This window comes from Candoia aspera, chromosome 4 (assembly GCF_035149785.1).
Source record: "Candoia aspera isolate rCanAsp1 chromosome 4, rCanAsp1.hap2, whole genome shotgun sequence".
Lineage (NCBI taxonomy): Eukaryota > Metazoa > Chordata > Lepidosauria > Squamata > Boidae > Candoia > Candoia aspera.
Genome location: NC_086156.1, coordinates 64608029 through 64622331, shown reverse-complemented (window position 1 = coordinate 64622331; position 14303 = coordinate 64608029). Strand labels below are relative to the sequence as shown.

The 14303-nt window shown below is 40.7% G+C and overlaps 1 protein-coding gene across 3 annotated transcripts in view; it reads right to left on the bottom strand.

The window, feature by feature from the left end:
* Nucleotides 1-14303, bottom strand: part of LOC134495136 (poly(rC)-binding protein 3-like) — a 166723-nt gene that overhangs the window by 63594 nt on the left and 88826 nt on the right. For all 3 annotated transcript variants that reach the window (XM_063300326.1, XM_063300325.1, XM_063300327.1), the window contains exon 2: nt 8674-8804. In XM_063300326.1, coding sequence (XP_063156396.1) covers nt 8674-8751 — 78 coding nt within the window. In that variant the 5' untranslated portion in view covers nt 8752-8804. The remainder of the gene's footprint in view (nt 1-8673; nt 8805-14303) is intronic.

Genomic DNA, 14303 nt, shown 5'->3' with positions numbered 1-14303 from the left:
TTTCAGCCATCAAAGTGGTATCATCAGCATATCTGAGATTGTTAATGATTCTGACTCCAGCCTTGGATTTCTCAAGCCCAGCAAGTTGCATGATGTGTTCTGCGTACAAGTTGAATAGGTAGGGTGAGAGTATACAGCCCTGCCGTACTCCTTTTCCACCTTAAACCAGTCCGTTGTTCTGTGGTCTGTTCTTACTGTTGCTACTTGGTCGTTATACAGATTCTTCAGGAGGCAGACAAGATGACTTGGTATCTCCATACCACTAAGAACTTGCCACAATTAGTTATGGTCCACACAGTCAAAGGCCTTAAAATAGTCAATACAACAAAAATAGATGTTTTTCTGAAACTCCCTGGCTTTTCCCATTATCCAGCGGATATTGGCAATTTGGTCTCTAGTTCCTCTGCCTTTTCTAAACCCAGCTTGTACATCTGGCAATTCTCGCTCCATGAACTGCTGAAGTCTACCTTGCAGGATCTTGAGCATTACCTTACTGGCATGTGAAATGAGTGCCACTGTTCGATAGTTTGAACATTCTTTAGTGTTTCCCTTTTTTGGTATGGGGATATAAGTTGATTTTTTCCAATCTGATGGCCATTCTTGTGTTTTCCAAATTTGCTGGCATATAGCATGCATTACCTTGACAACATCATCCTGCAAGATTTTGAACAGTTCAGCTGGGATGCCGTTGTCTCCTGCTGCCTTGTTATTAGCAATGCTTCTGAAGGCCCACTCAACCTCACTCTTCAGGATGTCTGGCTCTAGCTCACTGACCACACCGTCAAAGCTATCCCCAATATTGTTATCCTTCCTATACAGGTCTTCTGTATATTCTTGCCACCTTTTCTTGATCTCTTCTTCTTCTGTTAGGTCCTTGCCATCTTTGTTTTTGATTATGCCCATTTTGGCCTGGAATTTACTTCCAATGTTTCTAATTTTCTGGAAGAGGTCTCTTGTCCTTCCGATTCTATTGTCTTCTTCCACTTCCGCGCATTGCTTGTTTAAAAATAATTCCATATCTCTTCTGGCTAACCTCTGGAATTTTGCATTTAATTGGGCATATCTCCCCCTATCACTGTTGCCTTTTGCTTTCCTTCTTTCTTGGGCTACTTCTAGTGTCTCAGCAGACAGCCATTTTGCTTTCTTGGTTTTCTCTTTCTTTGGGATGTATTTTGTTGCCGCCTCCTGAACAATGTTGCAAACTTCTGTCCCTAGTTCTTCCGGGACCCTATCTACTAAGTCCAGTCCCTTAAATCTATTCTTCACCTCCACTGCATATTCCTTAGGGATATTAGTGAGCTCATATCTAGCTGATCTGTGGGTCTTCCCTAATCTCTTTAGTCTGATCCTAAATTGTGCAATAAGAAGTTCGTGATCTGAACTACAGTCAGCTCCAGGTCTTGTTTTTACCAACTGTATAGATGTCCGCCACCTTTGTCTGCAAAGGATGTAGTCAATCTGATTTCGGTGTTGTCTATATGGTGAAGTCCATGTATAAAGCTGTCTCTTAGGTTGTTGGAAGAGAGTGTTTGTTATGCAGAGTGAGTTGTCTTGGCAAAATTCTATCAGCCTATGTCCTGCTTTGTTTTGTTCTCCCAGGCCATGCTTACCTGTAATTCCAGGTGTCATTTTACTGCCCACCTTAGCATTCCAGTCTCCCGTGATGAAAATAACATCTCTTTTAGGCGTGTCGTCCAGTAGGTGCTGCAGATCCTCATAGAACTGCTCTATTTCAGCTTCTTCAGCATTTGTGGTTGGGGCGTATATTTGGATCACTGTGATGTTAGATGGCTTGCCCTGAATTCGAATTGAGAACATTCTGTCGCTTTTTGGATTGTATCCAAGCACTGCTTTCGCCACTTTACTATTAATTATGAAGGCTACTCCATTTCTTCTGTGGTCCTCTTGTCCACAGTAGTAGATCTGGTGGTCATTTGATGTGAAGTGGCCCATTCCAGTCCATTTCAGTTCACTGACGCCCAAAATGTCTATCTTTAATCTTGACATCTCACCAATAACCACATCCAATTTGCCCTGGTTCATAGATCTTAGATCCTCCCTTGGAGTGGAATAATTTGATGATGGCATTAGCAGATCTAGCAGCAGTATATTCACAGTGGGCTCTCCTCGAGCCAGTGGCATGCATGACTACTCCTAAGTACTTAAAGGAAGTCACTATTCTATGGCCATTAATGCTCCATGAATGGAGCTTTGGCCTTTTGGCAAATGCCATAATCTTAGTTTTTTTATAGTTTATTTCCAAACGATCATTGTTGCAGTATTGGACCAGAGTTCTACAAGCTGTTTTGAGGCCTGTTGGTGTTCTGGAAAGAGCTACAGCATCATCTGCATAAAGCAGCAGGGTAATGCTGCGATCCCCTAGTTTAGGGGGATGGAGATTTGGATTGTTTAGACATCTCACCATACCATTGATATAAAAGTTGAAAAGCAAGGGGGCCAAAATGCATCCCTGTTTTACCCCCTTTTGAGTCTTAACTGGCTTCGAGAGAAACACTTGCATATTGCACCTGACCTTCAGAATCCTATTAGTATGCAGGGTTCAGGTTAAATAGAGAAGCCTACAGTCAATTGATGAGGCTTCCAGCTTCTCCCATAATCTGGTTCTGGATACGGAATCAAAGGTTGCCTTAAGATCTATAAAGGCAGCATACAGTGATACCACACTGTTGGTTGAATATTTTTCGAACAAGTGCTGTAGGACCAGATATTGATCAATAGTGCCTCTACCTTCTCTAAAACCAGCCTGCTCTTCCTTTATCAGATTTTCCTGATCCAGCAAGTTTATTGTGGAGTGTGTCCGAAGTCTCCTATGTAATGATGCTGGCTGGTGGGAGATTCTGCTACACTCAGTGCTGCCACAGTTGCTAGCTTATGGCATGTGGGGAATCCCACTCTCTGCATGGCACATCAGTTGTTCTCACATTTTCCACAATGTAAATTTCTTTTGAACCATTCAGGCAGATAGTCCAGGTCAATTTCTTAGATGATCAAACCAAATCATAGTACTTTGGCATTGGTCAGATTATAAGACATTGTGTCCAGTTCTGGCACCACATTTTAGGAAGGATGTAAACCAGTGTGACCAAAAGAGAGCAGCCAGGAAAAACATAGGTTAGAAGAGAGAAGGCAGCAGGAAGATATGATAGCTGTCTTCAAGTATTTAAAGAAATGTCACGTTGAAGATAGGTCAGAGTCATTTCAGAAGACAGAACCAGAAACAATAGATTTAAATGACAAGGAAGTAGATTTTAGTCTGACATCAGGGAAATATTCCCTACTGGGAAGAGCTGTTCAGCAATGGAAGAGACTCCCTCAGGACATGGTAGACTCACCTTCATTGGAAACAAAGGCTGCACAGCCAACTGTTGGGGGTGCATTTCTGCATTGGGCAGGGGGTTAAACTAGATGATCTTTAAGGTCACTTCCAACCCTTTAATTCTATGATTCTACGATATCTCTGTTCTCAGCTTCTTTAGCATAAGCATGTCAACTAACAACAATGAATTTGAAAAAGATGGGGATTCTGCAGGTGACTGGACAGGACCAGCTCTTTAGACAGACTCAGATCAGCATGACATATGGAGCAAAAAGAGAAAAAAAGGAGCCCCCCACCAGATATTCTCCAGTTCTCTCAAATGTAGTTCATATCAATATGATTTTTTAATTATTAATAATGCTACAGTATTCTATATTTTCTGTGACCCATAATCTACTGTCTCTGTGCTCAATTTTTAAAGATAGCCTGCAATTTGTGGTCTGGCTACAGTGCTATGGTTGAAGGTGCTCCCTCTCTGTAAAGCCAATAGACTCCTGTATATTTGCAAAGGCTAATATATCCCTGCAGGGATGGAAAGCCAGATAGTTTCATATGGCTTCTTGGAACAGGTTCATAAGGCCATTCCAGCGCTAACTGGGGCAATGTTCCTTCTCTTAGCCAACTGATTACCACTTAGCTCTAATTCTATCAAGAGTTTGAATAAGATCTACAGTAAAAATCAGAAAAATAAGATAGCACAATCTTTGGACACATTCCTATACAGAACTGTGTTCACTTGGATAAGGCAAATAACTTAAAATTTAAAAATATCTAGCTGTTTTGCATTCAGAGGCAGTACGGAATATTTTCCTCAGTTAAATAATTGAGGAGAGGAGAACAGATTGCTCATTCCTGAAGAAGAAATGTTTCTTTAAGGTTGTGGTTAGTTTGGCACAAATGGTTCTTGGAAGGGTCATTATGTTCCAAATGTCTAAAGGTAAAGGTAAAGGTTTCCCTTGACGTAAAGTCCAGTCGTGTCCGACTCTAGGGGGCGGTGCTCATCTCCGTTTCAAAGCCTTGGAGCCGGCGTTGTCCATAGGACACTTCCGGGTCATGTGGCCAGCATGACTCACGGAACGCCGTTACCTTCCCGCCGAAGCGGTACCAATTAATCTACTCACATTTGCATGTTTTCGAACTGCTTGGTGTGCAGGAGCTGAGACGAGCAACGGGAGCTCACCCCGCCGCGCGGTTTCGAACCGCCGACCTTCCGATCGACAGCTCAGCGGTTTAACCCGCAGCGCCACCGTGTCCCCAAATGTCTACACCAGCCTTTTTGACCCTGGAGGAACGCTTGAAATATTTTTCAGGCCCCGGGGAACCTCTGCACATTCAGGCTCAAATACAGGCCAGAAGTTACAAACTTATATTGGTTTCATGTGTAGGCCTGCATATATGCATTAACAGTGTTCTTAAACTAAAAATAAAGAATGAAACTTACCTCTTTAATGTGAAGTTGCCTGAATTTGAAATAATTTTTAAAGTAAATCTGGTCTCCCAGGGAACCCCTAGTGACCTCTTGTGGAACCCTAGGGTTCCACGGAACCCTGGTTGAGAAACCCTGGTCTAGAAAGATGGAACACATACATAAATCTATGGAATGCATAACTGGATATATTTCCTGGTTTTATGCTATTATAATGGGTGATTATGTTTTAAAATTTAATTCGTATTGTTTTTAGTCCATTTACATGTTGGGTCTTCAGCAAAGGATCGTTACCTTGTCGTGGTGCTGGAGCTTGAGCACCTCAATGATGCCATGAGCTAAACCGTGAAGGGCCACCCAAGACGGGAAGGTCATGACAGAGAGGTCAGACTAAATGCGATCCCTGGGGAAGGTAATGGCAACCCACCTCAGTATTCTTGCCGTGAAAACTAAATGGATCAGTACAACCAGAGATATGTCGGTATACCATCGGAAGATGAGACCCCCAGGTCGGAAGATGGTCAAAATGCTACTGGGGAGGAACAGAGGATGAGCTCAACTAGCCCCAGACGTGATGACGCAGCTAGCTCAAAGCCGAAAGGACGGCTAGCGGCCGACGGTGCTGGTGGTGAACGGCGAATCCGATGTTCTAAGGATCAACACACCATCGGAACCTGGAATGTAAGATCTATGAGCCAGGGCAAATTGGATGTGGTTATTGGTGAGATGTCAAGATTAAAGATAGACATTCTGGGCGTCAGTGAACTGAAATGGACTGGAATGGGCCACTTCACATCAAATGACCACCAGATCTACTACTGCGGACAAGAGGACCACAGAAGAAATGGAGTAGCCTTCATAATTAATAGTAAAGTGGCGAAAGCAGTGCTTGGATACAACCCAAAAAATGACAGAATGATCTCAATTCGAATTCAGGGCAAGCCATCTAACATCACAGTGATCCAAATATACGCCCCAACCACAAATGCTGAAGAAGCTGAAGTAGAGCAGTTCTATGAGGATCTGCAGCACCTACTGGACAACACGCCTAAAAGAGATGTTATTTTCATCACAGGAGACTGGAATGCTAAGGTGGGCAGTCAAATGACACCTCGAATTACAGGTAAGTATGGCCTGGGAGAACAAAACGAAGCAGGACACAGGCTGATAGAATTTTGCCAAGACAATTCACTCTGCATAACAAACACTCTCTTCCAACAACCTAAGAGACGGCTTTATACATGGACTTCACCAGATGGACAACACCGAAATCAGATTGATTACATCCTTTGCAGCCAAAGGTGGCGGACATCTGTACAGTCGGTAAAAACAAGGCCTGGAGCTGACTGTAGTTCAGATCACGAACTTCTTCTTGCACAATTTAGGATCAGACTAAAGAGATTAGGGAAGACCCACAGATCAGCTAGATATGAGCTCACTAATATTCCTCAGGAATATGCAGTGGAGGTGAAGAATAGATTTAAGGGACTGGACTTAGTAGATAGGGTCCCGGAAGAACTCTGGACAGAAGTTGGCAGCATTGTTCAGGAGGCGGCAACAAAATACATCCCAAAGAAAGAGAAAACCAAGAAGGCAAAATGGCTGTCTGCTGAGACACTAGAAGTAGCCCAAGAAAGAAGGAAAGCAAAAGGCAACAGTGATAGGGGGAGATATGCCCAATTAAATGCAAAATTCCAGAGGTTAGCCAGAAGAGATAAGGAATTATTTTTAAACAAGCAATGCGCGGAAGTGGAAGAAGACAATAGAATAGGAAGGACAAGAGACCTCTTCCAGAAAATTAGAAACATTGGAGGTAAATTCCAGGCAAAAATGGGTATGATCAAAAACAAAGATGGCAAGGACCTAACAGAAGAAGAAGAGATCAAGAAAAGGTGGCAAGAATATACAGAAAACCTGTATAGGAAGGATAACAATATCGGGGATAGCTTTGACGGTGTGGTCGGTGAGCTAGAGCCAGACATCCTGAAGAGTGAGGTTGAGTGGGCCTTAAGAAGCATTGCTAATAACAAGGCAACAGGAGACGACGGCATCCCAGCTGAACTGTTCAAAATCTTGCAAGATGATGCTGTCAAGGTAATGCATGCTATATGCCAGCAAATTTGGAAAACACAAGAATGGCCATCAGACTGGAAAAAATCAACTTATATCCCCGTACCAAAAAAGGGAAACACTAAAGAATGTTCAAACTATCGAACAGTGGCACTCATTTCACATGCCAGTAAGGTAATGCTCAAGATCCTGCAAGGTAGACTTCAGCACTTCATGGAGCGAGAATTGCCAGATGTACAAGCTGGGTTTAGAAAAGGCAGAGGAACTAGAGACCAAATTGCCAATATCCGCTGGATAATGGAAAAAGCCAGGGAGTTTCAGAAAAACATTTATTTCTGTTTTATTGACTATTCTAAAGCCTTTGACTGTGTGGACCATAACAAATTGTGGCAAGTTCTTAGCGGTATGGGGATACCAAGTCATCTTGTCTGCCTCCTGAAGAATCTGTATAACGACCAAGTAGCAACAGTAAGAACAGACCACGGAACAACAGACTGGTTTAAGATTGGGAAAGGAGTACGGCAGGGCTGTATACTCTCACCCTACCTATTCAACTTGTATGCAGAACACATCATGCGACACGCTGGCCTTGAGGAATCCAAGGCTGGAGTTAAAATCTCTGGAAGAAACATTAACAATCTCAGATATGCAGATGATACCACTTTGATGGCTGAAAGTGAAGAGGAACTGAGGAGCCTTATGATGAAGGTGAAAGAAGAAAGTGCAAAAGCTGGTTTGCAGCTAAACCTCAAAAAAACCAAGATTATGGCAACCAGCTTGATTGATAACTGGCAAATAGAGGGAGAAAATGTAGAAGCAGTGAAAGACTTTGTATTCCTAGGTGCAAAGATTACTGCAGATGCTGACTGCAGTCAGGAAATCAGAAGACGCTTAATCCTTGGAAGAAGAGCAATGACAAATCTCGATAAAATAGTTAAGAGCAGAGACATCACACTGACAACAAAGGCCCGCATAGTTAAAGCAATGGTGTTCCCTATAGTAACATATGGCTGCGAGAGCTGGACCATAAGGAAGGCTGAGCGAAGGAAGATCAATGCTTTTGAACTGTGGTGTTGGAGGAAAATTCTGAGAGTGCCTTGGACTGCAAGAAGATCCAACCAGTCCATCCTCCAGGAAATAAAGCCAGACTGCTCACTTGAGGGAATGATATTAAAGGCAAAACTGAAATACTTTGGCCACATAATGAGAAGACAGGACACCCTGGAGAAGATGCTGATGCTAGGGAGAGTGGAAGGCAAAAGGAAGAGGGGCCGACCAAGGGCAAGATGGATGGATGATATTCTAGAGGTGACGGACTCGTCCCTGGGGGAGCTGGGGGTGTTGACGACCGACAGGAAGCTCTGGCGTGGGCTGGTCCATGAAGTCACGAAGAGTCGGAAGCGACTAAACGAATAAACAACAACAAAAACATGTTGGGTGGTTGTACGCTGCTCAGAGCAGCAGACATTCCTCACAATGAGTCATTTTTCTTACAAGTTCCACTGCATTGCACAGACAGACTTTAAAAAATCTTCATGAAGTATTATTCATTGTCATATCATTTGAAGAAAACACAGATTTTAAGGGACCACAATTTGAAAACCATGGGAGAGGGAGAGGGAGGGAGATCTCTGGAGTAACCTGGGCAGGGGAATCTGCATCTGAAATCCTGGATCTAGACCTTGAAGCAGATCAGGCACTCCGTTGTGCCACCCTACTTAATAGGAGCTATAATGCTGAATCTCTAATGCTTTGAAACAAACCTACATTCTAAAACATAATCTTCCATGGCATATATCCAGTTCCCCACTCATCAGATATTCTATGGGAAGCAAGTTACCTTTCCATGCATAAGAAGGCGTATAGTGAGAGTGACATTGAGGCCCCCTTCTGTCACTTTTGGATCCTTTATGTTCATTCTTTATCAATATCTGCAACTGCTGAATACAGCTTTATTTCTCTCTACTTAATCTAGGAAGACAAAAATAAAAACAATTACAAATTAATTTTTCAAAGCTAATTTCAGTATCAATCTATACAAATAAATTATCTTCATTTGCTATAAACTTCCCAGTCTTTTGAGTTGAACAGGCTATAAAAAGTGTGAAATAAATAAATAAATAAAGTTATAACTTTGTATTATCATATATGGAAGGCTCTTGCCAAAATGGCAGCCATCTTCAAATTTTCCCCACTCCCCGAACTATTCAATTTTCTTTGTATCTTGACATAAGGTTTCATTGCTCTTCTCTCACAGGCTGCTAACAGTGAAGATGGGAAGATTGAAATAATATTGCAACAGATGGAAAGGTAAATTACAGAATAAGGGGGAAAGTATCAATAAAAGGCAATTCCGATTGGGGGAAAGCTCCACGTCCTCTTATGTTCCTTTTTCCTTTTGTATTCTTAAGAGCTATCTTGCTTTATTAAAAGGCCCAAGCAAGGGATAATAAATAGTCCCCATATATTCCAAAGTTAAAAACCACAGGTTCTATTGTCACACGCTTAACTGTGGTAACATGGAGATTAATGTGTTCTGGGAACTACAGAAAGGGATCAGTTGAGACCCAGACAATTAGTCTGCAGAGGGTTACATATAATCCCAAACAACCCAGCACAGGTTTAAACTAACTCCAATGCAGTCAATTGTGTTGTGGGAGCACCTAAAGCGAAAAAAGAAGAAATGGGGAAACAACAAAAATGTATTCACTTTCACTGCAGCTCAAAGGAATGCTGCACTGAGTTTAAATATAAAATCAAGATTTTGTTCCCATATACATTTTTGCACATTTATAATGATTGTTTGTTAACTTTCCCTTTTGTCCTATCAACTGATAGATGGCCTTATTCCACAACATTCACTCCAATAACTCAGCTAAACCTGTTTACAAGTAGTTATGTAGCTGACAATGGCATAAATTGAGTAAAAATTTACCATTTGGGAATACAGAATCTCCACTCACTTTTTTCCAGGAAATTTATTTGTCAGGATATTTATAGCTTGCCAATTCAAATAAACTCATGGCAGTCTGTAAATGATAAATTTTTGCATTAGGAAAATATTGATTCAGCTTCATAACATCACTAGCTCCTTCCCTAGCGGCCAAGAAGCAGCAGTAGCCAACCTGTGCTGTGGAGGCGTGTTTTATATTATCTGGCCTTGTTTTTTCAGTCACTGTTTCTCTCCAGCTATATTTGTTAGAGGACTAGGTAAGCAAAGTAGGTTAACTGACAGAATTTAGAGGTAGATATATCCACAGGATCTGAAACTTTCATACATGCATGCTATGTATGTTTGTACATAGGTGTACAAAAGGGGAAGAGGTTGCAACATGACAAAGCAACAATATTTTTATCATTTGCCTCTCCTTGATCCCATCCCTTGACATGGGCAGCCATGGTGGGAAGGGGGGCAAACAACAAAACATCTGTCACTTTGTTTTGTGAACTTTCTTTCTTATGTCTTTGCAGCTTTCTTTACTGGGCTATTACCAATTTGAAACCAGTATGTGGTAGTAGTTTCTGTACTGTCCTTCTCTCATCCGTATTATCTCTGCCTTTAAAAAGGCACAGGAGGAATGTTCCAAACATTTATTGCAATGAACTCATGAAGCTATCTAGCTAAAACTTGGCAGGGTTAAAGTCCTATAAAAAATCCACCATCCCTGATACTTGTCCTCCACTGGGCAAAAGTCTGTAATTTGGAAAACCTGCTCTAATGCCAGCTTTCCAGTCGGCTAAACAACCAGACTGACCAGACATGTAAGGAGATCGGGGACTGCAATTATCCTGCCACTCATTCAGTGGCTCAGTTGCCTCTTCTGTAGATAGTAAAACTGGTAGTCCCCAGTTGCAGGAGAGGTGAAGAGGGAAAGAGCACTCCTGCTGCACATCACAGCTGCTCTCTCTGCTGTCAGCAGTTTTAGAAGTACTCATGTTTTTAGCTGCTTCTCAGATAGGCATTGGCTTCAGGGAGTTGACTCTTTCCCTTCCAGTGATCTCTGACTGCATAGTTCAGCCCTTTGTGATTGAAGACATGATAACGTCAGCTCTCTCTTCTTCTTTGCCACTGTGTACAGCCCTGTCAGCCATGGGATCAGCAGCCAGTACTGGATGAGGTGGCAAGTATAATGGTATGTAGGAATGACCTTGGGAGACAAGAGGAAGAGCCGCAAATTGGACAACTGGCATATAAAAGATTTCTCATCCCACAGAAGGAGAGAAGGCATGGGAAGTGTTTTGTAAGGGACTCTCCCTAGTTTTTCCGAAAGTAAAAGGAGAGGTGAGGAGGGGAGAAACACTTAGAGTCTTGCAAGATTGATGTTAGCCCTTGGAGGTAGTCCAGACAAGAAGCACAACCATGAGTATTACTCTGTTTTTATTATAAGGTTACATTAACAGAATCTTAAGTCAGCTCTTCCCCCACTTCTCTTGCTTTTGCTCCAAGTCCTCACTGCCTGGGGATCTGCTATCAGGAGTGGCTGGAGAAGTGGGGATGAAAGTGTTGGAATTATCAGGGGTCAACTCAGCATTGTCTCATAAGCATAAGGGGGTCTCTCTAGCAAACACATCTCTATTGTGCTTGTGGAGTGTCACATGGGTCACCTGATTTCTACTTCCTCCTCCTTCTTGGGCTTGGGGATTAACAATCTCCATTACCCTTCTGACAGACCTGAAAGCAGGAGCTGCTGCAGGATGCAGCTCTCACCCTATAGAAAGTATCTACGAAGAACCAGTGATGATTAAGTGTTTTCTACTATGAATCTATATGTATCCAGATCTACTCAATAAAAGTAAGCTATCTATTTTCCTTCATCTAACTACAGTGTGAAGACTGAATTTATTTCTGAAAGCAAATAAACTTAATGTGCAAGTTCTCTTTTTTGGTTCATGCTGGAACCAAAAACTCCTTTAAAAACTCCATCAGAAAGGACTCTTTGGTACAGTGCAAAAAGGCAGTTTGAAAGAACTGGACCTTCCCACTGCCAAAGCAGAATGGGTTTAGAAACAATGCCCATAGCAGAAGTAAAGGCAAGGGAAATGTTAACTACAGCATTACTTTTGCAATCCAACGAGAGTTTAGAAATGTCATCTAAATGCAGTCTGGAAAGGAGGGGGCATGCCCACAGCAGTCTAAAATGGCCAATGGAAACTGGCAGGCCCTGGCAGCCCATCAACCACATAATCAATGAGGCAATGTATATCATTTATCAGGCAAGACATGTGTCAAGAGTAATGGGAAGGCTACATCTTATTCCAAACTAATATACCACAGCAATGCTCTTATAGTCATGATAGAACAGATAAAGAAAACTGTTGCAATGAGAAGATTTGGGAAAAAACAGAGGTAACCCACAACTGTTTCTAAATCTTGTGAAAGGCATTACAAAAATGTCACATTTGATTCCACTGTTGACACTATACCATTTTATAGGCATGATGGAAGTACACAAGCTATTCTCTCTATAAGGAAGGTCTTCAAGTGCACAGTTTTCCAATATACAACTCTGCCTTGACTTTGCCACCAGAAACCACCATGAAGTTTGCTGCTGCAGCTGTAATTACATCACTGATATCAAGAAAAAAGTTCTTGAACAGATAAGCATCCAAAGTATACCTCAATCTAATCAGAAGAAGCTCCATTTAGACAGCTTCCTAGAGTCCCATATGAAGAAGTAAATGAGAAAAAGGGAGGGTGCAGCAGCAGGAGAATTGTTCAGTCAAAGAACATGGTAGCGTATAGTCCTGACTGAATATCTTTCAAACTGTTGCCAATGAGTGTCAGTTGGACAGGATTTTTAAAAGCTGGCCTAGGCTCATCTGGAATAAGCCCAGGACAGGAGCAGGTTAAAGGTAAGTGCAGATATGCCCACAATCAAATATAGTAATACAGCACTGATACAAGATTGGAGGATCACCATTAACTATTATTTGTGCTGATCATAATGTATATATCACTTTCACTCCTTTAATAAAATGTTCTCCAAATCGCATATTTTCTAAAACTTTAAATAGAAAAGTCCAGTTCAAGTTATCAAAAGCTTTTTCCACATCGAAAAAGATCAACACGGTTTGTTTTTCATTATGTTGTTCCAAATATTCCAAAATATTAAGAATATTTCTAATGTTATCTCTTAACTCTCTTTTAGACAAAAATCCACATTGGTCTTCATGTATGAAATCTTGCAAGGACACTTTTTATCCTTTCAGCTAAAGTCGTAGTAAATATTTTATAATTGTTGTTCAATAGTGGTATTGGTCAATAATTTTTTGCTAAAGTCAGGTCCTGACTTGCAACAATTCATCTTCAAAGTATTTAAGAGGCTGGCAGTCCATCTGGGCAAGGTGCTTTCCCTATTTTAGTCTTTTTTATGGCCTCACAGATTTGCTTATTGTTATAGGTCCATTCATCATCTGCTTTTGTTTATTTTGTTATCTTTGGTAAATTTTGTTTCTTTAAATATTCATCCACTTTTGCCAGGGAGATCTCTTCTCCTTTATAAAGTTTTGTATAATACTGATGAAATAGTCTCTGCATATTTGCATTATCTGTTACCATAGCATTCCCATTTTGTAATTTTAATATCATTTTTTCTCATTTTCTTTTCTCAATTTATATGCTAACCATCTCCCCATTTTATTTGACAAAACTCTGTGGAATACAAAAAGGACGTGACAAGGATGCCCACTTTTGCCACTGCTGTTCATTTTGGTTCTTGAAGTTTTGAATAGAGACATAAGACAAGATGAGAGAATAGCTGAGGTGAAGTATATAACTTATATAGCTGAGGTATATAACATATAAAAATATAAGTATATAAATTATATAATGGGTGAAGATTCAAAATTAATAAGGAGAAAACAAAGATGTTGACAAAAAACATGAGGATGGAAGATCAAAAAGAATTGATAGAAAAAAATGGTTTTCTGATTGAGAAAAAATACTTGGCAATGTTATGACTAATATGAATTGTATGTTATTTCAAAATGATTTCAGTATGGGCTGAAATTAAGAAGGACTTACTAAGATGCAAAAAAAATTAATTGTCATTGTTTGAAATAATTTCTGTGGTGAAAATGAATATATTACCTAGAATCATATTTTTATTTCAAACAATGACTGTTTTAGAAAATGATGTACCTTTTAAACAATGGCAGAAAGATACAGATTTATATGGCAGGGTAACAAACCAAGAGTTAAATATAAAATTTTACAAGATGCAAAAGATCAAGGAGGACTGCCTGATTTAAACTGTACCTTGCAGCCTGTTGTTTGGTTTGGATGAAAAGAGTGGGTTTTGCTGAGAAATAAAAGAATGTTAGAACTAGGACATAACCTGAGGTTTGGTTGGCATGGATATTTAGGTTACGTTAACATTAAAGTTAATGTAGATTTTAAAAATCATTATGTTAGAAGTGCCATATTAAGGATATGGAATAAATATTAACACAGGGTGTGCTGAAAAATGC